At 39.7% G+C, this 26,674-nt stretch overlaps 1 protein-coding gene across 1 annotated transcript in view; it reads right to left on the bottom strand.

The window, feature by feature from the left end:
- The window catches only part of LOC122565046 (unconventional myosin-Vb-like), a 187,612-nt gene that overhangs the window by 47,196 nt on the left and 113,742 nt on the right, over window positions 1-26,674 (bottom strand). The window contains exons 22-24 of the mRNA XM_087975842.1: window positions 26,415-26,648; window positions 12,376-12,469; window positions 8,063-8,211 (exon numbers count right to left, since the gene is read on the bottom strand). Of these exons, the coding sequence (XP_087831968.1) occupies window positions 8,063-8,211; window positions 12,376-12,469; window positions 26,415-26,648 (477 nt within the window). The remainder of the gene's footprint in view (window positions 1-8,062; window positions 8,212-12,375; window positions 12,470-26,414; window positions 26,649-26,674) is intronic.

Here is a 26,674-nt window from a genome sequence, read left to right as displayed (position 1 = left end):
TTTGGCACTTAAACTGCACAGAACAAATTGAAAACCAAATGTATTAAAATCGAAACTCTAAGTGCAATATTTATTATATGCCATTTATCCTAATACTGAACCACAGATGAAGACAGGTTATCAGATGATTCAAAATCTTTGTCAAGCCTATATCTTTGACTGGTTTAGCAGGGATAGTGGAATATTAGAAAGCAGGAGATTGGCAAGACCTGCTTTGGAATGCTCTGGGTGGTTAGAAAGCCAGTTGAGTTTAAGCAGATGAAGTGATACGGTTGCAGAATCAGGCGATATTGTGGAAGTGGTTAGAAGCTCATCTCATCAATTATGATGTCAAATTTGCAACAGCCTTGCCAGGAAGATAAACAGGCCAGTGGTTTAGAAATAAACAGAGCGTTGGTCTTCCAAATATTTAACTGAAACAAATATATCCATCCATACAGCAACTCAGACAGTAGAGAAGTTGTGCGAGATCCTGGCAAGACAGAGATGAGTATCTTCACTATGCATGAAGATTACACTGTTGCTAGAAGCTGCTAAGTAGCAGCACGTAGATTAAAGAGATCTTCTGGGAGCACTGTAACTTTTTTACTTTTACATACCCGTAGAAGCTCTCGCCAATTCAGTTTCATAATTGATTTTCAATCTCTTTTAGCTATCTGCTGCTGGTTCCCAAAAAATTCCCAATCCTCTGACCTGCCACCAGTTTGCACCACTCTGTGTACCATCATTTTTGATTACATGCTGTCCTGGACCACCCTCATCACCTATCTCAGGTGACTTTTTAATGTGAATAATGACGTTATGAAATACTTAAATGCTTACCACAGCACATCTACTGATCTTCCCCTTAAATCTATTTCACAGCCCCTTTAAATGCAATAGGGAACCCCTGGCCAATTTATTAACTAGGACATGGAGCTCATTTTCACTTGTTCCATTCCAGTGTAAATGTAAATACTGAATGAAGCAAATTAAGCCATGCATTGAAATTCTTACATGTAGCAGTGGATTCATTAATAACAAATGTCTCACCTGCATATTGGAAATTTGCAAGAAATAGGTTGTAAGGAGTCATTCCATCAAAGACAATTTTCTGATGGAATCTAACAAGGATATTTGAGAGAACTAGATTTAGCACAGATCCCATGGCAACACTGGATGTGGGTATACATGATACCATTCAAAGTGAACTTAACTGCACAAGTTCATAAATCCTACAGATACACCCAGTGACAGGTCTACATCATGATATAGTGATGTAATGCAAATGTCTATTACTTCCGAGAGTAACATATTGACAAATGGCATTGGTGAGCATAGTCCACTTGCTGGCTGATGAAGGGCTTTTGCCTGAAATAGCAATTTTCCTGCTCCTCGGATGCAGCCTGCCCTGTGCTTTTCCAGCACCACTCTAATCTGGACTCTAATCTCCAGCATCTGCAGTACCTACCTTCACCTAAGTCCACTTGCTAACCAAGCATCAATCCCTTCTTATGCAGTATAAATGTTTTTTTCCCCTCCTGGAATTGGTAATATTGCAAACTGGTCTTCAAAAAGAGATTCAAAACTATTGATAAAGACAAAGACATAGAAAATGATTCAAGCCGGAGAAGTGAAGATAATGGCAGGCAAGAATTGGAAGCAAAAAACAAAAATTACTGGAAAATCTCAGGTCTGACAGCATCTCTGGAGAAAAAGCAGAGTTAATATTGAGGCCAGAGGCCCTTTTTCAGAACTGATAGTAGCTAGGAAAAGGTTGGTATACACGCTGGTGGAGTGGATGAGAAAAGGTTGGGCAATAAGTATTGGTGGAGAGCCCAACATGAGACAGGAGAGGAGAGAGCAACAAAGGAATAGTTAAAGGTCAGCCTGGAAGCATCAATAGCTGTTAATGGGGATTAATAGTGCCTAACAAAATCAGTTGTGTGGTAGCAACCCATGTGATGACAAGGCCTGGTCTATCAGGAAAGAGGGGTAAGGTGGTGTTCAAGCCCCAAAGTTGTTGATCTCTATAATAGAGTCCAGAAGATTTCAGGATTGCCAAATGAAAGAGGTGTTGTTCTTGCACTGAGCTGCACTGGAACATGGCAGAATACTGCAAGAGATGTTACCCAAGGAACACTGGTGCGGTGTTGATAAAGTGGCAAGCTCCACAAACTCTGGGTCATTTCCATGTTCAAAATGTAGGTGTTCAGTAAAGCAGTGATCCTGTCTGTGCTTCATCTCCCCCAATGCAGAGGAGATTTCACTGAGCAGCAAATACAGTAGACAACAGAGCAAAATTGCTGGTTCACCTGGAAGATATCTGGACCCTTAAACTAAGGAGGAAGTACATGTGCAGATGTTACACTTTCTGCAATTGCAACAGAAGGTGCCATAGGGATGTTGGGAGTGAAGGAGTGGACCAAGGTGTCCCAGAGAGAACAGTCCCTGTGGAAGGGAAGGGAACAGGTGTCCATTGGTAGCATCCTGCTGGGGGTGGTGAAAATGGCTGCTGAATGATCCTTTGGATGTGGATGCTGGTGGGATGGTTGGTGAAGACCCTGTAACCAGTGGTGGAATCTTTCGTTGAGGCAGGTGGACATTTCAGAGGTCCCCTTTTCGAAGTTGGCATCAGATAGATGCAACAGAGGAATAGGAAAATAGGATAGAGTCTTTACAGGAAACCAGGGCGAGGATGTGTAATCAAGGTTAACTGTGGGAGTCAGGGCTTATAGTGAATACTGCTGGACAGCTTGCTCCCAGAAACAGAAAATTGAGCAAGGGAGGAGAGGAGTCAGGTGGACTGGGTGAAGAAGAGAGCAGGTGAAAAATGGAGGGAAAATAGATGACTTTTTCCAATTTGGATGAGAGAGGGAAGCAGCACCAATAATGGCAGTGTACTTAAGAGTTGCGTATTGGGGTGGGAGTGGAGGACTGGAACAAGGAATGTTCCATGTACCCCACAAAGAGACAAGCAAAATGGGGCCTACGAAAAAATGTTAGGCATGGCCACACCTTTAACCCAAAGCAAGCAAGGGATGGTTAGAATCAGAATCCCTACAGTGTAGAAGCAGGCCATTCAGCCCATTGAGTCTACACTAAACATCCAAGAGCATCTCACCCAGACCCACTCCCTAACTTATTCCTGTAACTCCATACTCCCTATGGCCAATCCACCTCACCTGCACACCTTTGGATATTGGGAGGCCACCAAAGCATCTGGAGAAAACCCATACAGACACGAAAGCATGTGCAAACTCCACACTAACAGACACCCAATGATGAACTGAACACAGGTGCCTGTACTGAGACAGCAGCAAGTTAAAGGAGATATTGTCAAAACAAGAACGAGGCAGAGGGCAAGTGGAATTAGTTAACAATAGTTAGGATGTGAGGACTGAAACACAGTTCAGGTCAACAGGTGACTAACATTATGCACTATCGTGACCAAAGTAGTTACTTAGGAAGACTGATAGAAGTGGCATTTTGGCAAAATGACTTTGGACTTCAGATAAAGTTGGAAGGAATTTTTAATCATTTGATCGGAAATTAGTTCAGCCACCTGACATCAACTATCCTACCAGATTAAAGTGACTTCAATTTTTTATTTGCACACAAAAGCAAGCAATAATTTTCTTCATGTTCATCTCTTGCACAGTGTCATCTTCTCCACACATACAAGTTGCAACTGGTCAGATTGGGAAGCTCTAGTTAAGACAAACTGGTAGTTGGCAAACATTAAGAATGTTTTTTGCATTTACACAAAATAGTTTCCCATAATTCAACATGCTGCACAGTTACATTGGTATGTCTTTCATTAAAAGAATTAGCTTCATGACTTCAGAGATAAAATAAAATTTCAAAAACTGCAAGATATAAGATTACTGAATAATGTTTTTTCCAAAGTTTTTTTAGAAGGCAACTAACCTGACACTTATTGTAACTGTTTACACAGCAGTTGCTTCAAGCAGTAGTGGAGGTGGCTTAGAGACTAAATGTTTACATAAATGAAAATTCAGCCAGCAACAAATGGCTGGTTTGCCTGTGGACGAGTGACTAGTTAGTTATCGAATGACAAACACCTTCTGCCTGCCAAACTATGAGATTGGATCCAAGGTAGCTAAGCAGCTTGGGACTGTGAACAAGATAGGACGACAAGACAACATTAGGTCTCTGCAAGCTCTGCAGAAATGGTCTTGGTTCTCTGCAGTAAAAACTAAGCCTGAAGAAAACCAGATTACTTATTAAAAACAATTGTTGAGGTATAAGTCAGAGACCTAAGGTGTGAATCAGTCACTGTGCATCCTACAAAGTAAAAACACGTGGGAAGGAAGATCAAGCAGCAAGAAACAAGAGACAAGAGACATCTCAGAAAATCCTGTTAACAGGGACATAGCTGCAAGGTTTGTAGCTCACGTTAAGGTTTAGGGTGTACGTTTGCTCGCTGAGCTGTAGGTTTGATATCCAGACGTTTCATTACCTGGCTAGGTAACATCAGTGGCGACCTCCAAGTGAAGCGAAGCTGTTGTCTCCTGCTTTCTATTTATATGTTTCTCCTGAATGGGGTTCCTGGGGTTTGTGGTGATGTCATTTCCTGTTCGTTTTCTGAGGGATTGATAGATGGTATCTAGATCAGTGTGTTTGTTTATGGCATTGTGCTTGGAGTGCCAGGCCTCTAGGAATTCTCTGGCATGTCTTTGCTTAACCTGTCCCAGGATAGATGTGTTGTCCCAGTCGAAATGGTGGTTTTTTTCATCCGTGTGTAGGGCTACGAAGAGAGAGGTTCGTGTCTTTTTGTGGCTAGCTGGTGTTCATGTATCCTGGTGGCTAACTTTCTTCTTGTTTGTCTTACGTAGTGTTTGTGGCAGTCCTTGCATGGAATTTTGTAGATGACGTTGGTTTTGTCCATGGGTTGTACTGGGTCTTTTAAGTTTGTTAGTTTTTGTTTGAGTATGTTGGTGGGTTTGTGCGCTACTAGGATTCCGAGGGGTCTTAGTAGTCTGGCTGTCATTTCTGAAACTTCTTTGATGTATGGTAAGGTGGTTAGAGTTTCTGGCTGTGTTTGGTCTGCTTGTCGTGGTTTGTTCCTGAGGAATCTGCGCACTGTATTTTTTTGAGTATCCGTTCTTCTTGATTACGTTGTATAGGTGGTTCTCTGTTTTCCGAAGTTCGTCTGTGCTGCAGTGTGTGGTGACTCGTTGGAAGTGTTCTGATACAGTTCGCTTGTGTTGGGATGGTTGCTGGTGTAGTTAAGTATTTGGTCAGTGTTTGTCAGTTTTCTGTATACGCAGGTTTGTAGTTCTCCATTGTCCTTTCTTTCAACTGTGACATCCAGGAGTGCGAGTTTGTTGTTGGTTTCTTCCTCCTTGGTGAACTTTATGCCTGTGAGGGTGTTGTTGATGATGTTAAATGTCTCTATCTTGTTTCGTTTTGTGATGACAAAGGTGTCATCTACGTAGCGGACCCAGATTTTTGGTTTGATGGTTGGTCGGGCTGTTTGTTCTAGTCTTTTTTGCATTACTGCTTCTGCTATGAATCCTGTTAGCGGAGATCCCATGGGTGTGCTGTTGGTTTGTTTATAGACTGTTGTTGAAGGTGAAGTGGGTGGTGAGGCACAGGTCCACTAGCTTCATGATGTTTTCATTGGTAATGTGATTGATGATGGTGGTTGGTGTGTGCGTGTGTGATGGTCTCTTCTAAAAGTGTGGCAAGTGTTTCCTTTGCCAGGTCGATGCTGATGGAGGTGAACAGTGCTGTTACATCGAATGAGATCATGGTTTCGTCTTCCCCTTTCGGTGTTCTTGATTTTTAGGAATTCCTGGGTGAAGTGGATGGAGTGCTATGACTCTTCTACTAGGTATTTCAGTCTTGCGTGTAGTTCTTTGGCCAGTCTGTACGTTGATGTTTCGGGTAGTGAGACTATGGGTCTAAGGGGGACTCCTGGTTTGTGGATTTTTGGTAGTCCGTAGAATCGTGGGATGTTAGTCCTGTCTGGTTGCATTTTTTGTAATTCCATCTTGTTTAATTGTCCGGAACTGTGTAATTTTCTTAGGAGATATGTAATTTTGTTTCCTAGTTGTGGGGTCGGGTCTAGCGCCACTTGTTGGTAGGTGTTGGTGTCTGCGAGTAGTGCATGGGCTTTCTCTATGTCGGCCCTTCTGTTCAGGATGACTGTGAGCCGACCCTTGTCTGCAGGTAATAGGATGATGTTTTTGTCTTTTTTGAGGTTTTCTAGGGCTGTGTGTTCAGTTTGTTTCCTTCCCTCTTTCAGCTCAGAATAGATGCAACGGTCTGTCTGACCTGGCAAAGGAAACACTTACCACACTTTTAGAAGAGACCACACACACTCCAACGACCAATCGTCTTACCAATGAAAACATCATGAAGCTAGTGGACCTGTGCCTCACCACCCACTTCACCTTCAACAACAGTCTATAAACAAACCAACAGCACACCCATGGGATCTCCGCTATCAGGATTCATAGCAGAAGCAGTAATGCAAAAAAGACTAGAACAGACAGCCCAACCAACCATCAAACCAAAAATCTGGGTCCGCTATGTAGATGACACCTTTGTCATCACAAAACGAAACAAGATAGAAGAGACATTTAACATCATCAACACCACCCTCACAGGCATAAAGTTCACCGAGGAAGAAACCGACAACAAACTTGCATTCCTGGATGTCACAGTTGGCACTCCAACCACAATGCCATAAACAAACACACTGATCTAGATACCATCTATCAATCCCTCAGAAAACGAACAGGAAATGACATCACCACAAACCCCAGGAACCCCATCCAGGGGAAACATAAATAGAAAGCAGGAGACAACAGCTTCGCTTCACTTGGAGGTCACCACTAACGTTACCTAGCCAGGTAATGAAACATCTGGATATCAAACCTACAGCTCAGCGAGCAAATCTACACCCTAAGGGACATAACTGCTTTCCCAGTTTTTCCCTATGCACGCAATCCCCATATTTTTTCCTGAGTGTATGCAAGTGACAGAAATAGATTTACTTACTGACACTATATAGTTTACCTATAGCTAGAGGAGAAAGTGAGGATTGCAGATGCTGGGAGATTAGAGTCAAAAAAAAAGCATTGTGCTAGAAAAGCACAGCAGGTCAGGCAGCATCAGAGCAGGAGAATCGACATTTTGGGCATAAGCCTTTAACCAGGAATGTTCCCTATGAAGGGCTTACTGCACCTCGAACGCTGTCTGACCTGCTGTGCTTTTCCAGCACCATGCTTTTTGACTACCTACAGCTGGAGTCAAAATGCAATAACTAGTAAAATACTTAAAGTGCAGAAACCTGATCAGTATTTTCTGTCAGAGTCTGAGTTAGGTAAATTGTGGAATTTTATGCAGTTTAAATTGTCATTTGTAACTTTAGTGATAAGTCAGAATAACAGTCTTGATTTCCATCCCAGTGAGGTCTAGCAATAGGTATCAAACTGCTCTTGGTAACAAGCCATAGGATTAGAAGAAAACTTCAGTCTGGTAGGAAATAACTGATGCAACTAGTATAGAAGCAGACAGTTCAGCAGATTCCCACAAGCCTGCAAGATTATGGTTAACTTTACAGTAGCGTAAAGCTGAAGGAGGTCAAACTGCTGCCTCCTGGTGGTCTCGGAACAGAAAACAATGCTGTTTTGTTTGCATTGTTACAAATTGATAAAGACATTTCAGAAAGCATGAAATGCAACCTGAATGCAAGATATGTGACATAGAAGTAAATCATTAAGAGAGACAAATATTTTTATTTTGTTCATGGAGTTCTAGAGAGTTGAGAAAACGTGGAAGACATTGTCAATATGCATACAAATAAAACTGATTTTGGATGAGTTTCTCTAATGCCTTCTCCCACTAGCCATCCACATGGGTATACAAAAAGGTATTTATTTACACAACATAATATTTTAATTTTAGAGTTAATTCATATTCTCTAACAATATTCCATCCGAAGACTTGAGCAGTGTTGATATCTAAAGTAGTGGCACAACTGAAAGATTTTGGCACATTCATTTTGTCAACATTGTAAATATGTGAAATAAATTAAAGCTTACATTACCTTAATGAAATTCAGTTCATCTTTCAGATTTTCATATCTTTGTTCAAGGCGGGAGAACTCTTTCACAAGGTTTTGGTAATGAAATCGCTCTTCCTCAAATTCAGCATGCAACTGTTGACTCTTTAGTGCCACCTTCAGGGAAATTTGATCTTGAAAATACAAATAAGAAACGTTGTTATTTACATTTGCACTCCATTAATTGTATGGGGTGAAGGTTGGCATAACAGGAAACAAGATCTTTAAAATTGCAGGGCTCAAACGGTCTACAATATTCAGGCAAAATGTAATCCTTTTAATTTTAATGATAGCAATACAAAGTTAAAGTTTGACAATGCAGGTTTAAGCACTAACAGGCATGTACACTAGCATTAATCGAATATTCTAGAATGCTTTCTTTTAAGGTAAGAATTCCCACAGTTAACCAATATTGGGATTTTTTTTTTTTTAAATGGAGGACCAAGCAATTTGATACTTGGCATAAATTCCTATTACAAACATAACTTAGTGGTCCTTGATAGCTGTTTGACACAAGTTGCAGATTAGAGCCATTGAACCTGGATTAGGAATTGAGAGGACTTTCCTAATTACCTGCTTTTTAGATCGGGACATATGGCTGTACAGTGACAGTGACATTCTCAATATCTCAGTCCAATTCAAACCTGGTAACTCCTACTTCTTCTCTACACAACCCCCAACTGAGGTCTTAACCCTGTATTGCTTCAGCAAGACTTCCCCATTTTATACTCCATTCCCTGTGAAAGAAAGGTCAGCTGTCTATTTACCTTCATCACCTGAACTCAAACACTGGCTTTTAGTGATTTACAGAAGTAGACCCCCCCCGCCCCCCAAATCCCTCTCTGCAGAATTGTGCAGTTTTTCTCCATTTAAATAATCAGTTCCTCTGTTCTTCTTGCCAAAATGCATAAAATCAATACTCCCCATATAATATGCCATCTGCCAAGTTTTGAGGCCCTCACTTGACTGGTCTATGTCCCTTTGTAGACAGAGTCATCCACACCACTTGCCTTTCGACTATATAATCCATAAATTTGTCAATGTTCTTTTCCTTCATCCAAATTAGTAAAATATTGAAAATAATAGCGACCTGCAGCACTCCACTACTTCAGGTTGACATCCTGAAAATGTCTTCATCCCAAATGTTTTCCATCAGTTAGCCAATCCATACTAAAAATATATCCATATTATCATTGGCTCTTATCCTATAATCTTATGTACAATATCTTAAAGATCTTTTGGAAATCTAAATATATTGCATCTATAGATTTTTCTTCATCTCGGCTTGTCACATCTTCAAAAGAATTCTAATTAATCTGTCAGACATTATGACCCCTTCATGAAGCTGTGCTGACTTGGCTTGGTTATATTTTGTATTTCTAAATGCTTACTATTATATCCTTTGTAATAGGCTCTAATACTGTGGCCTTTGACACAGATTGAAATCAACAGAGTCCCAGATGGTCAATCTCACCACCTACTTCAATTCCCTTGCTGCCCATCTGTTAGTCATACCACTGCATGACTTCCACTTCCAGAAGCTGCACAACTAGAGAGAAAAAAAAAGTGCATACTACTAACAGCTTTTGCATCATGTTTCATATTGGTCCAGAGGGACTATCTTTGCCAGGTGAAGACAAGTTTGTGGTGGCAATATTAGCACACGACGAAATGTACTAAGGACAGACAGGCTATTCAGTCCATGTCAATATGGACTTGCTGCACGGTCAATTTGGCTACTCCTGCGCCTCCGTCTGTTCACTGCAGACCTGAAAGTTCACTACCCCAACTGCTCAAATTAGGTCCATGCCGCATGTCCAATATCTGAGCAATGCAAGCTGACTAGAGGCTCTTGAAACAAATTGCAAGTCACAGGCGTGGCCTTCCATGTCTCCACACTTGAAAGCAGCAACCACAACATCCCAGATGTACTGGAGATGCAGATCCAGAGGTCTACTTGTAGCGTGCTCTGCAGCAAAGTGTCCTTAAATCCAAAGATGAAGCAATAACGATGAGTTATGAATCTGGACTATCAAGAAGAAACCAAAAAATTTATAGCTACATACCAAATAGGAACATTTGTAAACGATAGAGTTTGCCTCGTATGTCGAAATAAAAGTTGATAAGTAAAAAATGCTTTTGGAACAACATCACAACAATACACAGTCAATTCAAGGATAATTTTCCCTTGAATGGCACACTGGACAAAAAGCTGATGAGCTGGAGGTTATTTTGAAAGCAAGTCATTTCTTTTTATAAACCAATAGTAAAGAAGGTAATGCCAGCACTGAAGAATAATTTTGCTTTTGTCATCTTCTAGCAAAATTAATTTGGAGATTTAACATAATTATAGAAGCAATGACTGTGGTTGCTGACTCAGTAGTCAAAGACTAAGTAAAAGAAGAAATAGTAACAGCAATCCAAAGCACATCACTTGATGCTTCCACACTAAGATGCACTAGCCATCTGCCACATGTAATACTTGTGCAGTGAATGCATTTGAATTGAAACAGAGTCGCTGGTTCTCCCAATTACAACAAAATGCGACAACACAGACTGCAGAAAATACCAGAAAAATATCAAATGCAAAGAAAGTGGATCCACCCAGAAAACATCCATGCACACCTGAGGATGTTAGCAACGAAACTTGACAGGTAATTCCAGAAATCAGATGTGGTAGAGCTAGTCATATTTGTCTAAAACCTATCCCTTAAAAGTAAACATTAGAGAGTTGGCCACCAAATTCCAACAGGTGTTTGATTTACAAAAGCAGAGAAGTTGATGGTTGCTACGTAAAGTGTTACTGAGCTGAAAGAGATGAAGGGATTGTGATTTTCGGGGACTCAAAACAGAAAAGTTCCTGGATCTACCATCCTGTGCATTTAAAATGGAAGCTTACTTCATTTGGAGGAATGATGTGTCATATGTATCTGGAGCCAAATTAAGAAACGCAAGTCCAAATATCACACCCACTTCACAGATATCCATCCAGTGGACTGTATATGACTAGCAGGCTCCAACTACAACCCAGAATTCAAGGCATTGGCAGATATCGTACACAAGTTAATACAGCACTGAAAATAAAATGCTTATTCATAAATTCAAAAAGTGATCATTTGCTCAAAGAAAGATTTGAAGACCATTGTCCTAATATTTTCCCCAATGAGATGTTAATGCTAACTGGCCTTTGGCAATTTGTTTTTCAATGTTCTTTGGCAGAATAAAATAAAGTTGAAGAATTGACTGCCTTTTTCCCCCAATACTTTGAAATAGTTAATAACCGACTTTTACACTAAGGCTGTTCCCATTCATGTAATCTTTTATTTCTAATTTGTCATTTCTTTCAGTATTTAGATTTACAGGGTTACACAAAATTCCTGAATGCAGCTGGAGAGTCTTATTACTGCCCATTATGCTCGGATCGGTTCTTCTGCTCTACTTTCAAGTCAGAGTCATCAATTAAAATCACTAGCATATTCATAAACATCATACTACACCCACTGCCCAAATAATTTATTCATAATTAGCTCCCTTGATTGAACCAAAAAATTGAATAAACTCAAATAATTACCTGAATTCAGTGAAGCACATGGATTATTGCAAACTAAACATCTAGCAATGTCACATGCACTGAATTAAGAATCTTCTGCCAAAACCAGGTCAGACAGTGAGCCCCTAATAACTTGCAGTCTTATGCAGCCTCTTTTAAAGTTTCATATCTTGGCGTGGTTATTCTAAAGTCTTATGCACATTTATAATAGAAAACGAACAATAAATGGCCATAAAATTACTCCATTCTGCCACTGATGACCACAACAAAATACAATGTGCAATTTTGACCACACTGGTCAAAATGCATTCAAAATAAGTGGATATAAAACAAATCCTCAAATCAAATTCCTGTGCTGATTGTAGAGATGGTAAGTCTCTCTCAGAGAAGGTGCCTAAGGTCCATCAGAACAGAGGGAATTTGAGATTGCTTTGTTAATGAGATGAGCACCTTATGACCTGATGGGATATATAGACAAGGTGAGAAAGTGTTCATTTGACCAATGTTCCCTATCAGTGGAAGTACAATAGACAATCATTTTCTGGCTTTGCACTTGTTTTTCTTGGTTAAAATTAATTCATATTTTTGGTGCTTACCTCCATAATCATATCTGGATGAGTATTGCATTCAATCTGTCAAATATTGAGATCTTAAAACTAATGTTGCTTTATGTAAAACAGTGCTTAGAACTGAAGTTAATAGAAAGAAAAAGGACCATCAATAAATTTAAATAATACTTTAAAAATACCTTCAATAATCCTGGACTGTTCCTGAAGATATTTGTTAAAAGTTTCTTTTTCATCACTTAACTCAATTTTCTCCTTTTCAAGAATAGCAAAGCGCTGAAAAAAGAATTATATACTTTAATATTTTCAGGAATATTGAAATGCCAAAAACCACAGAAAGCAGGATACAAGCTAGACCAAATGATAATTTCCAAAAACTCAAATTTGACTTACTGTGAATGTAAGTGCCCACTGCAAAATGAAAAGCTTAACATATGTTAAGTATGACACTGGCATCAAACCTATTAGAATTCAGCAATCTGCTTCAGAAATACAGAGTCAGCTGGAAATAGGTAAAGAAATAGGTTACTTCTGCAGGTTTTGATGTATTGGGAACAACTTAAGCTTTTCTCCCTCCAAACACAAACCAGAGATGGGATTAGTCTTTAGTAACAACAGCTGTAGCTAACCTGGATGAAAAGTTAGTGAAGATGTAAAAATGGATAGCAAGTGCTTCTGGAGGTATTTATAAAAGGAATAAAAGTAAAATGAATATTGGTCTGGCCCATAACACACTAGAAGACCAAACTCCCTCATTTAAAAAAAAGAGAGCCTAAACCTTAACTTATCTTGTTTAAAGTCAAGTGCAAGGCGCTGTATTTCTGATGTGATATGATTGGTCAAACTACTAGGCTTTAAGCAAAACACTATTTCGGGGCAGCACAGTGGCTAGCACTGCTGCCTCTCAGTGCCAGAGACCCAGATTTGATTCCAGCCTTGGGTGACTGACTGTGGGGAGTTTGCACATTCTCCCAGTGTCTGCGTGGGTTTCCTACAGGTCTATGGTTTCCTCCCACAATCCAAAGATGTGCAGGTTAGGTAAATTGGCCATGCTAAATTGCCCCTAGTGTTAGGTGCATTAGTCATGGATAAAATGTAGGGGAATGGTGTGGACTTGTTGGGCCGAATGGCCTGCTTCCACACTGTAGGGAATCTAATTCTTAGACCATAGTTAAAATACAAACAAAACAGAATTGGCATAACTTGCACTATCAAAAAAACTTAATAGATTTAACTACTATTCAAATTTTCCAACCTAGCAGCATCCCATAACCACAACCTTAGCAAAAGCAAATTCAACAAAACAGATTTCCCTCTTGCTATCTCCAATCCAGAAGGAACACTGAGAATGAATCTAGCAGCAAAAAGATATCAAAAAGCTTCAACTCCAAAAACCCAACTTCAACTGAAAGCAAAACAAAAATCCAGGGTCTGTAATCTTGACTCTACCCATTCATTTGTCTAATTTCAAAACAAAAACAAAGCTATTTCTAATCGGCTTTCCATTGAGCAGATGCCTTTGCACCAGATTGACAACACCCTTCAAGAGAAACAGGACAGAAAAATGCCGCGAAAGCCCCATATCATAAGTGAGAGAATGAACAGTTAGTAATAGATAACAAAGGAAACAAAATGAACTAAACAAATATTTTGCTTCTGTCTTCACTAAAGGATAGAAGGAAAACTTGCTAATACTAATTGCATAGGAGCATAACACCCTGACCAGGAGATTTTTATTCAAGCAACAGCCGGTTAAATGGAGGGTAAAGGCCAAAAGATCTTCCCCTGAAGATGGCCTCAATGTGAGAACCCAATCACTCCCTAATCTACAGCTCAGTGAGCGAGGACAATGACTTTTTTTTTAAAAAAGTGAAATACAGCATTTTTATATGTTCTTACAACTTGGTCACTGAGTCCTTCCTCTTACTCCATACCCTCAATCCTGTGAAACACCTAATCAGTGATGGGCATTCTTATGGACAGCCTCAGGTTCCCAGGACCTTATTGTGCTTTAATAGACATTGTAGTCACCAGGCTTTGGAATCTTCCTATACATCCTATTAATTTGCATTCCAAAGTTACTGGTTATACACCTCCAGACCTCTCAGACTTGCTTACCTTGAAGAACAGTTTGAATTCTGTTATTCATTATATTCCATGTGCTCTATCGAATTCTTATTTCTCATTTTCCGCTGTCCTAATTTTATTTATATAATACAAAAGACAGTTGGTTTTAACTAACTGCCACAAGATTCATAGTATTGATTTTCTATTATAAAGTTAATTGTACTTTTTAAAACATAGATGTGAAAGTTAATCAGCCTCTGGAAATGTTTTCCTTATCTCCTAGAGAGATGCCTGGCATGTCCTGAAAGAAATAGATTGTTTGCAACTTATTAATTTAAAGTGTTTTTTTTTCCCCCAATGCTATTATACTTTGGTTATATGTGCATCTGCAATTATGTTAAACTCTATGATTACGTGAAGAATCTTTAACTCGAACCTATTTCTTAATATGGTGAATGAACCTCAAAAGAAACAAACTGATTACTACAAAATATCTTTAGCTGTTTTCCAAGCTGCCTATTGAGTTAGGTTGACTGGTTCATAGATTTAAATCCCTTGATCTAATAGGCACTGTTCACCTACTGGGACAACATCCTTTCAATAATGAGGCTGGAATCAATCACTTGTCTAACCTTAGGCATCCTTTTATCAAACTCTCAGATGGTTGCTTGTCGGCCTCCCATTCACCTTGGTGCAGCGCTGTTCAAAAAGGTACCATCGTTTCACTTAAATGCTGGAGCAGGCCATTTAATTCTGTTTAACCCTTACCGGCCATTTTGTCTCTTTCAAACATGTGCCACCCTTACAAGTTGTGAATCAGGTAGTGGATTAGGTAAGCGGAATTGGCAAAATTAAAATCAAACAAAGCCGAACTAAGCAAAACTGATTGAGCTGTCGACTGGCATGACTGGGTCCAGATGGATTTCATCATATGATCTTAAAGTGGGCTGTTAGTGAGATAGTTAAGGTCAGAATCTAGAACTGTTCAGCACAAAGATACCTTTTGGTCAAACTTGTCCATGTCAACCAGATATCCTAAGTAAATCTAGTCCCATTTGCCAGCAATTGGCTCTTATCCCTCTAAACCTTTCCTATTCAAATGCCCATCCATTTGCCTTTTAAATGCTGTAATTGTACCAGCCTCTTCCACTTCTTCTGGCAGCTCATTCCAAACATGCACCATCTGCATGAACAGTTTGCCCCTTAGGTCCCTTTTGTATATTTCCCCTCTCACCCTAAACCTACGCCCTCTAGTTTTGGACTCCCTGCCCCAGAGAAAAGACTTGTATATTTACTTCATCCATACCCCTCATGGTTTTATAAACCTCTTTCAAGGAGGGGGCTGGCAGACAGGAAAAATAAAATTGAGCCAATTAGCTTGAAAAAAATCGGTCACGCAAGCGGTGTTAAAATTGATTAAAGAGATTACAGCTGCACACATAGCAAACAAGGTAATTGGGAAGAGTCAGCATGGTTTCAAAGGGAAATGTTTAATCAATTTATTGGAGTTCCTTGAAGGAATAATTACAAATCATTTGCCCAGGATAAAGGGGAGCTACGGATCTATTATGGAAAATAAAAGTTGAGTGTTGGAGAGGACATCTCAGCATCGACAGAAGATTGGTTGACAGAAAGCCATGAGCATAAATGGAACTGCAAATTTAGCAGATTATGAAGCCTGGAGCCCCTCAGAGGCCAGTGCTATGACCTCAACATTTTCCAATTTAATTAAAATGATGTAGATGCTGGGAGAAAGCATGGTAACTAATTTCCAGATGATATGAAGACATGTTGGAAACTATGTTGCAAAGACAAAAAAAGTTTTAGATGCACGTAGATGGATGGAGTGAGTTTACACAAGTCTGGCAAACAGAATTGTTTTGTAAATTGTGAGGGTGCTCATTCCAACAGAAAGAATAGGAAAACAACATTTCTCAAATGGAGAATTGAGGTGCAGAAAGACTTGTGCAAACAAGTGAGTAACAAACTAATATTAAAGGTACAGCACCTTAATCAAGGAGGCGAATGGGATGCTATCCTTTATTAGAGGAGGAATTCAATGTCAAAAAAAAAAGTAAGGATGTTATGCTTCAGATGTACAGGGCATTGGAGAGACCAACAGTGTGCAATTTTGGCCTCCGTTTAAGAAATTATGTAAAAGCATTGGCTGTAATTCAAAGGAGTTTGCTAGATTAATATGTCAAAGAAATATAGATGCTGGTGATCTGAAACAAAAACAAATTGCTAGAGAAACTCAGCACGTTAATGTCCAAATCTGGGGACCCTTCCGGAACATGTCTGACCCATTTCCCACACATTAGCCTTCACTCCTTCCATGCCCTTTCAACAATAGAACCCCACCTTGTCCTCACCATACATCTCATGAGCCTTCACATCCAAACTGATTTTAAGCCACCATTTCTGCCACCTCCAGATATATTCCCCTCCTCTTCCTTGTCAAGATTTTGCAGGGCAATGTCCCCTCAGAGACACCCTGGTTCACACAACATCATTTTCAGGGAATCTTCCCATGCAATCACAGAAGGTACAACACTTGCTCATTTAACACGTCCCTTCTCACTATCCAAAGTCCCGGACAGTGATTTATTTGCAATGGACTAAATTGAACAAAGTGCATTTGCTGTTTAATTGGAGACAAAATGCAGAATGGGTGAGCACTTTCAGGAATACTTCTGCTTTATAAAACTGAGAGCTTCCAATTGCCCGCCACTTCAATGCACCATTGTGGTCCCATGCCAACATGTCTCTCAAGCCTGTTGCTATGCTCCAGTAAGGTTCCATGCGAGCTGGAGGAACACAATCTTCCACCTAGGTATCTTACGGCACTCAGGACTCAAGATAGAGTTTAACAATTTCAGAGTGAACACCTTCCTGTATGTTGGCCACCACATCCCCAGCATCTGTTCTATACATACTATTCCTTTCCTGAAGGGCGGCTTATGCCCGAAACGTCGATTCTCCTGTTCCCTGGATGCTGCCTGACCTGCTGCGCTTCTCCAGCAACACATTTTCAGCTCTATTCCCAGCAAAGCCAACCCATTTTCTTTTTTATACAGAAGTGCTCTTAGACACAACTAAAAAGCATTTTTCCCCTGTGCAAGTCACCTGTAGACTTTTTTTAAAATTAGCCATATTCTGTAAATCACCAGTTTCTCCATTGAATAATTTACCTGCAAACAATTAAGAGCAATGGAAAATCAAAAAAGGTGAGGCGGCTATATCAAAATGCAGTTGGGAGGGGAAGTAAAGCACTATACCCCCTGTAGTGCCCACCTCTCTCTAAATCAGAAGTACTGGTGAGTCAGTTTTCAACTATTCGCACTTCCTGTTAGCTCCCATTTGTCATTTCCTCCTCTTCTAGCTTACTATCAGCAATCCCTTTGCCAACTTCCTCACTTTCTCATGTCCCCTCTGGGCACCATCTCAATGCATTCGACTCACTCCTGGTTTCCTCCTGTGGGTCAGTCCAGAAATAAAGGGCAATACTTTAAAACCAAGAATTTCCCTTTAAGAATAGAATGTTTTTTTCCTCATCCTCTTGTGTCACTGCCTCAGAAGGTGGGAGGGACTAGCTCAATGAATGTCTTTAAGACAAAAGGCAAAAATCACAATACCAGGTTATAGTCCAACAGGTTTAATTGGAAACACACTAGCTTTCGGAGCGACGCTCCTTCAGGTGAATGGATTCTTTAGGCCAGTGAATGAAGGGTTATCGGCGGTGGGTGGGAAAGTGAACCTTGAAACAAATAGATCAACTACTATCATTGAATGGCAGACATGGTTCGAGTGGATGAATAGTTTAATTCTATTATGTTCAATGATTTTGTTACTTTAATAAATCACTATGATCCAATTATCTTGTTAGGATAGCTGGACTGAATGTTAATTGCTTGCTCTTCTGGCACAGTGTTAATGTCCCTATCTGTGAAAGGAGAAGCATAAAAGTTCAAGTACCACCTGCTCCAGGAGGTGTGTAATAAAACGTGACCAGGTCAATTAGAAAAACAAGGTTAAATTTTTTTTTTTTAAAAAAGGCCTTAAAAATAGTAGACAAATAATAGAATAAATAATGAAACCGCTCCAAGTTAACTTTAAAAGTGTTCAATTGCTTCGGAGAACAATTATCATTGGTAGAAAATACACATGACTAAAGATGATAATGAAAATTGAGACTTTTCTGATCAAGGACAGAGGTATATGAAAGTTTAAGTAGTGAATGGCTGTTAGGCAACAATTTCTTATATAAAGAAAGAACAGCATTTAAGGCTATTTTGTATTGAATAAAATTATCGAAACCTCTGCAAACAAGTCATCCAGGTCCATCCCTGAAAATGGTCACAATGTTCAAGATTTTAGGAGGCCTCTGAACGTGGTGGTTCAACTACCAGGACAAATTCACAGTCTGCCTCTCTCCTTTGAAGGGGGTAAGTAGTTACGAATTTGATCTTTCCCTTGGAAGAAAATTTAGGATCAGGATTAGGCACCACTGAAGACCTGACCCAGCCTAGATTGTCCTCAACAAAAATAAAACCTCAAAAAAGAACTGCAGATGCTAGAAATTGCAGACAAGAAAAACTAAATAGCGCCAAAACTATTATGGGGACAACGTGATAAAATGCATCAAGTTCAGCCATGATTGTTGTGCATTTCTGCAAGCACAGTGGACTGTCTCTTTAAGGATCCAATCATGTGATGTAATCAACTGTTTTAGGTGGAGATGCACAGGTTTCTCTAATCTTGCTGTCTGAATATCCCCATAAAGCAGCTCCTGCTGTTTCAAACTTTAACCTACTGGCATTTCTCGGAAGCTAATACAAGAAAACTGCTTTGATGCCTACTAGACCAATCTATGGATTAGCTTTTCTAAAAAATAAGATTTGCTGCAGATCAGGAGGTACTTCAATAAAAGAAGTCAAAAAGGTACCATTGCTGTACTGAAGCAGGTACAGTCAGGAAAAAAAGGAAATGACCTCTTGGAAGAGGTGAACAGTGCAGCAGAATCTTGCCATGTGATCCACCCTGAAGGAACATGGAGTGACAAGTACCCTACATGGAGGGAAACATCTTAGGAAGTGCAGACTCAAATACCTTGTTCCAAAAAAAAGAAAAAAAAACAAACAAACAATCAGTCCCAACATTTCTATGGTACATTGTGCTACACAGGTCATTCCCATGTTTAAAAAGGCAGGGAGTTTGTGCCGTGGGACTGTATAGAGGGGAGAGAGCTGGAACCCCTAAATGGAGTGATTCCATTATTTTGTTCAAGCTAACAAGTATCATGGAAAGCAAAATGTTTAACCTCCTGAAGCGGTTGGTGCAGGTAAAGCAGCTGGACTCCAAAACCGAAAAAGAAAAAATACAAAACTATTTACAGGGATCTGAACTGTTGGGCAATCACAAAATGCAACAAGCATAAAGGTGAAGCTATGAATATCTCCTCCAGTTAGGTGTAAATTTTTTAAAAAGTTAGTAGAATTTTTCAAGGACAACTTAAATGATGCTAGAGACAAACTGATGTGGTTTCAGATGTGAAGTAATTGTAATCCAGAAAGAGATTACAATTGAAAGGAATCTTGACGTAACGCTTTGGAAATAGTCTCAAATGGAACCAACAGCCATCGAAGCTCAACAATTAAGCTGGAGAATGAAAGTTCACAAAATGGAAGCTGAAACAAGCACCAACACTGTCCAAATTGGGAGTTTTGAGTCAAAGTTCATGTAGCAGTAGATTGCTGGTGTAAAGAAACTTTGCACAATTTATTATGCCAAAACAAGAATTGGAAGCAGGAAGGTCAGTGTGAAACAGCCTTTACACAAGGCAGAGGGGCTTTATTAAAGCCAGAAGTCCTGACCCATTCTGACCCACAATTACTGTGGTAACTAGCATGCGATGCATCACCGTATGGTGTGGGGGCAGTCTCTCTCACATATTACTTCGTAGTGAAGAGAATCCAAGATCTTTAAACAAAAGCAGAAATGAACTATGCACAGAGAAAGCAGCTCTAGGAATCGTTTTTCGCATTAGGCAATTCCACTGTACATGTATGACTCAGAATGTACCCTAACAGACTATCATACAGCAATAACTCCTCTAGCAGCCAGTTACATGCAGGGTGGTTATTGTTGTTATCAGCTCACACTTATACAATTCGGTATCAGCATCCAACTTCCATGGAAATGCTGATGGGCTGAGGGAGATGGTACCTTAGCATGCTGAGAATATCACAACATTGTTCAAACCTCAAAACAGTTATCACATGAAAAAAGACAACAGGTGATGTTCCTAGCACACCTAAAACGTCACAGGTTCAAGCCAACAAGAAAAACCAAACAAATAAATGCCTGAGGTGTGCTAACATTCACACAGCAATCAACGTCCTCTAGAAGGTCTCAACTGAAGGCTGTTGTGCACATGATTACAAATATTGAGAATGCTTTCATTCCAAGAAACCTCATGTAAAAGGGTAAGGGATGTTGTAAATGTGTGCAGGTTTGACAGACTGATCACATGAGAATGAGGAGATCATTGGCTGTTTTGAGCAGACAAATCTCTAACTTTACTGCCTGTAGAATGAACACATCCATAAAGATCCTGCTGTTTAACACTTCAGCCCCCAATCCTTCTTGGAACTTAATGTTGTATTAAATAGCAGAGCAGGCACAATGGGCTGAATGGCCTATGGTGTTATGTTCTTCGAGCTACTTGGGAGAGTTTAAATTAGTCTGGGAGGTGTTGGGATTCTACGCAGTCATGAGACATGGTTGAGGGAGGTACAGAAGTTAGAGAGAGAAGTTAAATAGACAAGGCAGGCACAGAACAGCAGAGAATGTGGGATGATTGATGAATTCAACTACATTTCAATGCGAGAGGCCTGACAAGTAAGGTAGGATGGGGACATGGGACTAGGATATCACTGAAATATGGCCAAGGGAGAGAGAGGTCTGGCAGCTCAATATACCAGGGTACAGATGCTATATGAACAATAGAAGGGGAGGCAAAGAGGATAGGTACTGCTTTTGAGTAGGGAAGACATCACTGTAGTACTTAGAGAGACTTATAGATTCATGGGATAATCCCTGAGGAATTATCCAATGAATCTATATGGGTGGAACTGAGAAATAAAAAAAGGGGTCAGCAGGAAATTAAATGAGCAAATATGTAAGGAGGTCACAGATAACTAAGTATAAATAGGGTTGTAATAGCACAGGATTTTAAACTTTCCAAACATAAGACTGGGACTACCATACTGTTAAGGGCTTGGATGGAGAGGAATGAGTTTTCTTGAACGAATTTAAGAAATCAATATGTAGAGAAGAGGCAAAACTTAATCTCCTCTTGGGAAATAAGGCAGGGCAAGTGACCATAATTCTATTAGCTTTAAAATAGTGGTGGAAAAAGATAGAACTTTAACTAGTAGCCTGGGTGACTTAAGTTGTAAGGGTCTTGTCAAGAAAAAGGAGGAGGAAGGATTATGTCAGATAAAGAGCGGGATCAAGTGAATCCCTTCAGTATAGGGGTACACTTCAGAGGGAAATTAGAATGGCCAAAAAGGGACATGAAAGCCTTGGCAGAGGAGGTTAAAAAGATTCTGGATGTATACTAAAAGGGCAAAAAGGTAACTAGGGAGCGAAGAGGGTACCTTAACGATCAACGAGACCTTCTGTGAGGAACCAGTCTCAGTATTTACCGTGAAGAAAAAGACATGGAAAGTTGGAGAACTCAGAAATAAACAGTGCTGGCTAGAAAAAAAAAAGTCTACATTAGAGAAGAGGAGGTGCTGCTGCACAAAAGGTAGATCAGATCCTAGGGATTTACCTATTATATCCGAGGACATTGTGGGAAGCTAGGGAAGAAATTGCTTTGGCCCTAGCAGAGATGAGTGTCATTTATAATCATGAGTGAGGTGTTGGGAGACTGGAGGGTGGCTAACGTTATGATATTATTTAAGACAGACCGCAAGGAGAAGCCAGGGAACGGCCGGTGAGCCTGACATCAGTGGTGGGTAAGTTGTTGGAGGGGATTTCAATAAACAGGATCTACATGCATTTGGAAAGGCAAGGTCTGACTATGAATAGTCAGCATGGGCTTTGTGCATGGGAAATCATGTCTCTAACTTGACTGAATTTTTTTTTGAAGAGGTGACCAAGATGATAAATGATGGCAGAGTGGTAGACATTGTCTACATGGACTTTAACATTTGACGAAATTCCACATGGTAGATTACTTAGTAAGGTTAGATCACTTAGTAAGGTTAGATCACATGAGATCCAAGGAGAGCTAATCAACTTGATACAAAATTGACATGACTGTAAAAAAGGTAGAGTGTGTGTAGTGGAGGGTTGTTCAGACTGGAGAACTGTGACCAGTGGTGTGCCACAAGGATTGGCGCTGGGTCCACTGTTGGTCATTTATATAAAACGATTTGGATGAGAATATTGGAAGCATGATTAGTATGTTTGCAGAGGACACCAAAATTGGTAATAAGCAGACAGTGAAGGACTTCTTTTTTAAAAAAAAAGTATGACAAGATCTTGATCAACTGGGCCAATGGGCTGAGGAATGACAGATGGAGTTTAGTTTACATTAGCAGAATGGTTGCATTTTGGCATGACAAACCAGAGCAGGACTTATGCAATTAATAGTAGGGCACTGGGGAGTGCTTTCAAACAAAGACACCTAGGGGTGTGGACACATGGTTCCTTGAAAATGACATCACAGGGAGACAGGGTGGTGAATAAAGCATTGGCATGCTTGTCTTCATTGATCATGTTATCTTATCGCTGGACAAGACTTGGTAAGCCTGCATTTTGAGTACTTCATACAATTCTGGCTACCCTGCTATAGGAAGGATGTTATGAAATTGCAAAAAGAGTGGGGGGGGGGGGGAAGAAGATTTAAGGATGTTACCAAGACTGGCAGGTTTGAGTTATAAAAGGAGAGGCTGGGACTTTTCTGTCCCCTTACTCCCAGAATGTAGGACGCCACGGCTGTAGATTTTAAAAAATCATGACGGGCATAGATAAAAGGTTTTTCACCTTTAGATCGAGGAATCCAAAACTACAGGAAACAGGTTTAAGGTGGTGGTGGGGGGAACATTTAATAAAAAGGAAGGGACCCAGAGGCAACTTATTCCACAGAGGGTGGTGTGTATATGGAATGAGCTACCAGAAGAATTGGTAAAGGTGAGTACAATTATAACATTTAAGAGACATTTGGACAGGTACATGGATAGGAAAGATTTAGAAGGATATGGGCCAAATGCAGGCAAATGTGACTATTTCAGTGTAGGAAATCTGGTTGGCATGGATGCGTTGGGCTGAAGGGACAGTTTCTGTGTTGTATAACTCCATGACGATGTTCTCTGGATTAGTTCAATAACAACCAATTTATCATTGTGCTTGAAGATGCCTTAGAAAAACTTCATCTCTCAATACTGAATTTACTTTTTTGATCACAATTCACATTTGTATATATTATTATTATTATTCTAAATTGTTCATTTGGGAATTAAGAATGCAAAACTTGTATTTAAAAACCTTCAAAAAGAATTCTTTTTTTTAAAATTAAGCGTGGCAAATAATTGTATACCTGAGAGGAGCAGCACAATGACTCCGTGGTTAGCACTGCTGATTCAGCGTCAGAGACCCGGGTTCAATTCCCACGTTGGACAACTGTGTGTGGAGTTTGCACATTCTGTGTCTGCGTGGGTTTTCTCTGGGTGCTCCGGTTTCCTCCCCTACTCCAAAAGATGTGGGGGTCAGGTGAATTGGCCATACTAAATTGCCCATAGTGTTAAGTGAGCTGAAAAGTGTGTTGCTGGAAAAGCGCAGCAGGTCAGGCAGCATCCAAGGAGGAGAATCAATGTTTCGGGCATAAGCCCTTCTTCAGGAATTCCTGAAGGGCTTATGCCCGAAATGTCGATTCTCCTGATCCTTGGATGCTGCCTGACATGCGGCGCTTTTCCAGCAACACACTTTTCAGCTCTGATCTCCAGCATCTGCAGTCCTCACTTTCTCCATACTGTCAAGTGTATTAGTCCTGGGTAAATATAGAGTAGGGTACTGAGTCTGGGTGGATTACTCTTCAGAAGGTCATTGTGGACTCGTTGGGCCAAAGGGCCTGTTTCCATACTGTAGGGAATCTAATCTAAATCATAATATTTAAAATTTGTACTCAAGTATTTGGGTCACTTTCAATATTGAGATTGGCTTCATCAACAACTAAATGGATTAGAACATATGAACTCGATCAACAGGTCCAGGGACCATTCTGTTGTTGCAGGCAGACATCATTCATTTGATAAAAATAACTTTACCTGGAAACGTGAATGGAAAGCTACAGAGAGAAAACATTGATTTTATATTACTAACTGGTCAGCTTCAAAGTTCTGAATTGTCCTTTCTACCCTTTCAAAACCATTTGCCAAATAACACCTAATGCAGGGTTAGCTTGGAAGGTTTAAGGATTATTTGAAAATAATTTTAAAATTACAAGGTATTTTCTCAAAACATTTAACAGTGACATTCAATAGCATTACAGTTGTGGTTGTGGACTAGAAGTTTATGTTTGGGTGTTAGCCAAAAAAGTTGCCAAATTCTTATAAAGTACCAAAATGTTTAACAAATGTTAGCTATCTGACCTACTAATGATTCAATAGCACAATCACTCATTCAAAGTTACCACATTTCTATCAAGAACGTAAAAGCCCCATAAACAACCAGGGCTGTGCAATAAATTTGACCATGCCATACAAGTCATGAGTGGATTAAATAAATGTTTGACTGAACTACATTAGACTAATCTTGCTTCACTGGAGTTTGGGCATGCCCATAGGTTCAGACATTATACAACCAGATAGACAAAGGGAATACAGATACACAGAAGGTGAAAGGTCAGTATAGGGCAACATTTGGCTGCGGCTTTACTGGTTAAAGTAAAAAAACATTAAATGCAAACTTAAACTTAGAACTACATAATAGAATGATGCACAGACTGTTTCTGTAACATGTATAATTTGTGTGAAATTACTATAATCAATTTTCTACCTCTACTATAAACTTCAAAAACATACAAATATTAAACCATAGATACACCCAATCTTTCAAATGAAATCACTCCCAGCAATTGCGGTACAACCATTTAGCGACACAAAAAGACAATAATCTTAAGAGTGCTGGATGGATAAAATGCAGGAAAGGTGCCATTTTCCCAGGATGGGGAGTCTAGAACTGAAGCAAGTTATCTCAGGATACAAGGTTGACCATTTAGGACTGAGATAAGGAAAGCTTTCTTCATTCAAAATAAAAAGGTTAATGAATTGTGAAATTCTCTACTGCAGAAGGTTAGGTAGGCTAAGCCATTGAATGTATACAAGAGTGCGATTGATAAAGTTTTAGGTTTTAATAATTTCAGATTTGACAAAGTGGGAATATAGCTTTGGAGATATAGGGTCAGCCATAATCATTAAATGGCAGAGAAGGCTCTAATTGCCTACTCCTGCCCTCATGTTTAACAGCATATATACAGATAGAAACACATGAACACCACAGAATTACTGTAAGCAGGAACAGGTTTTCATTTTCAAGCAACATGGTCACATCAGAAACTTGTTTAGTCATACAATGGAAAGCATTAATCCCAACCACAAAGTGGGCTAGCTTTCTGATGAGATATTATGGTAATTGCGCCAAATGTATGTCTGAGCAACAGGAACAACTGTATAAGAACATAAAGCAGCCGTTAGTCATTGAACGCAGTTTTCTCACAAAGCTGTATCCCTATCTGGTGGAGTAAAGCCATGTTTGGAGCCCTAACCATCTCCATGTCAAATGTCATTCCAAACACAAGTAGTATTAGTTCTAACTAGATAAATGGGCCAGTCAATTAACAGTTTATTTACCAATATCCACCAGGTAACAGATAGGGTCAGAAATGAATGAATCACCAAGACTGATTGCAGCTTGAAATTAGTAGTCCATTATTCATGGGAAACAATAGAAATTAAGTGCCTTTAGAAAACCAGTTTACCACAATGAAGACAGCTGCTAAGACAAATGAATCTTGCTTTAAAAAAGCGAATGCAATGGTTTATACAATTACCACAGGTATTGTAGAAAAAGAGTACATTCCTACTTGTTTCAATACAGTTAGCTCCTGAGAAGCTTGAACTTCTGCATCTCTTTTGTTCTTATGTGCAGTCTCCAGTTCCTCTTCGAGTTTTGTGACTTGCTGCTGCAGATTCAAGATTTTAGTTTCTTCTGTTCTACACCGAAGGTGCTCTATTTCATTCTTAAGTTTTTCCACCTCATTTCTGTGAGAGGCAGTAAGTGCTGCCATTTTTTCTAAGAGCATTTTATTGTTCTTACTCTGAAAATGAAATTCAGACAAAATGT

The sequence above is a fragment of the Chiloscyllium plagiosum genome, unplaced genomic scaffold (genome assembly GCF_037043375.1).
Source record: "Chiloscyllium plagiosum isolate Xiang-an unplaced genomic scaffold, Cpla_swu_hap1 HiC_scaffold_28, whole genome shotgun sequence".
Taxonomy (NCBI): domain Eukaryota; kingdom Metazoa; phylum Chordata; class Chondrichthyes; order Orectolobiformes; family Hemiscylliidae; genus Chiloscyllium; species Chiloscyllium plagiosum.
The sequence above is the reverse complement of the archived record's forward strand: the minus strand, read 5'-3'. Positions and strand labels throughout refer to the sequence as shown.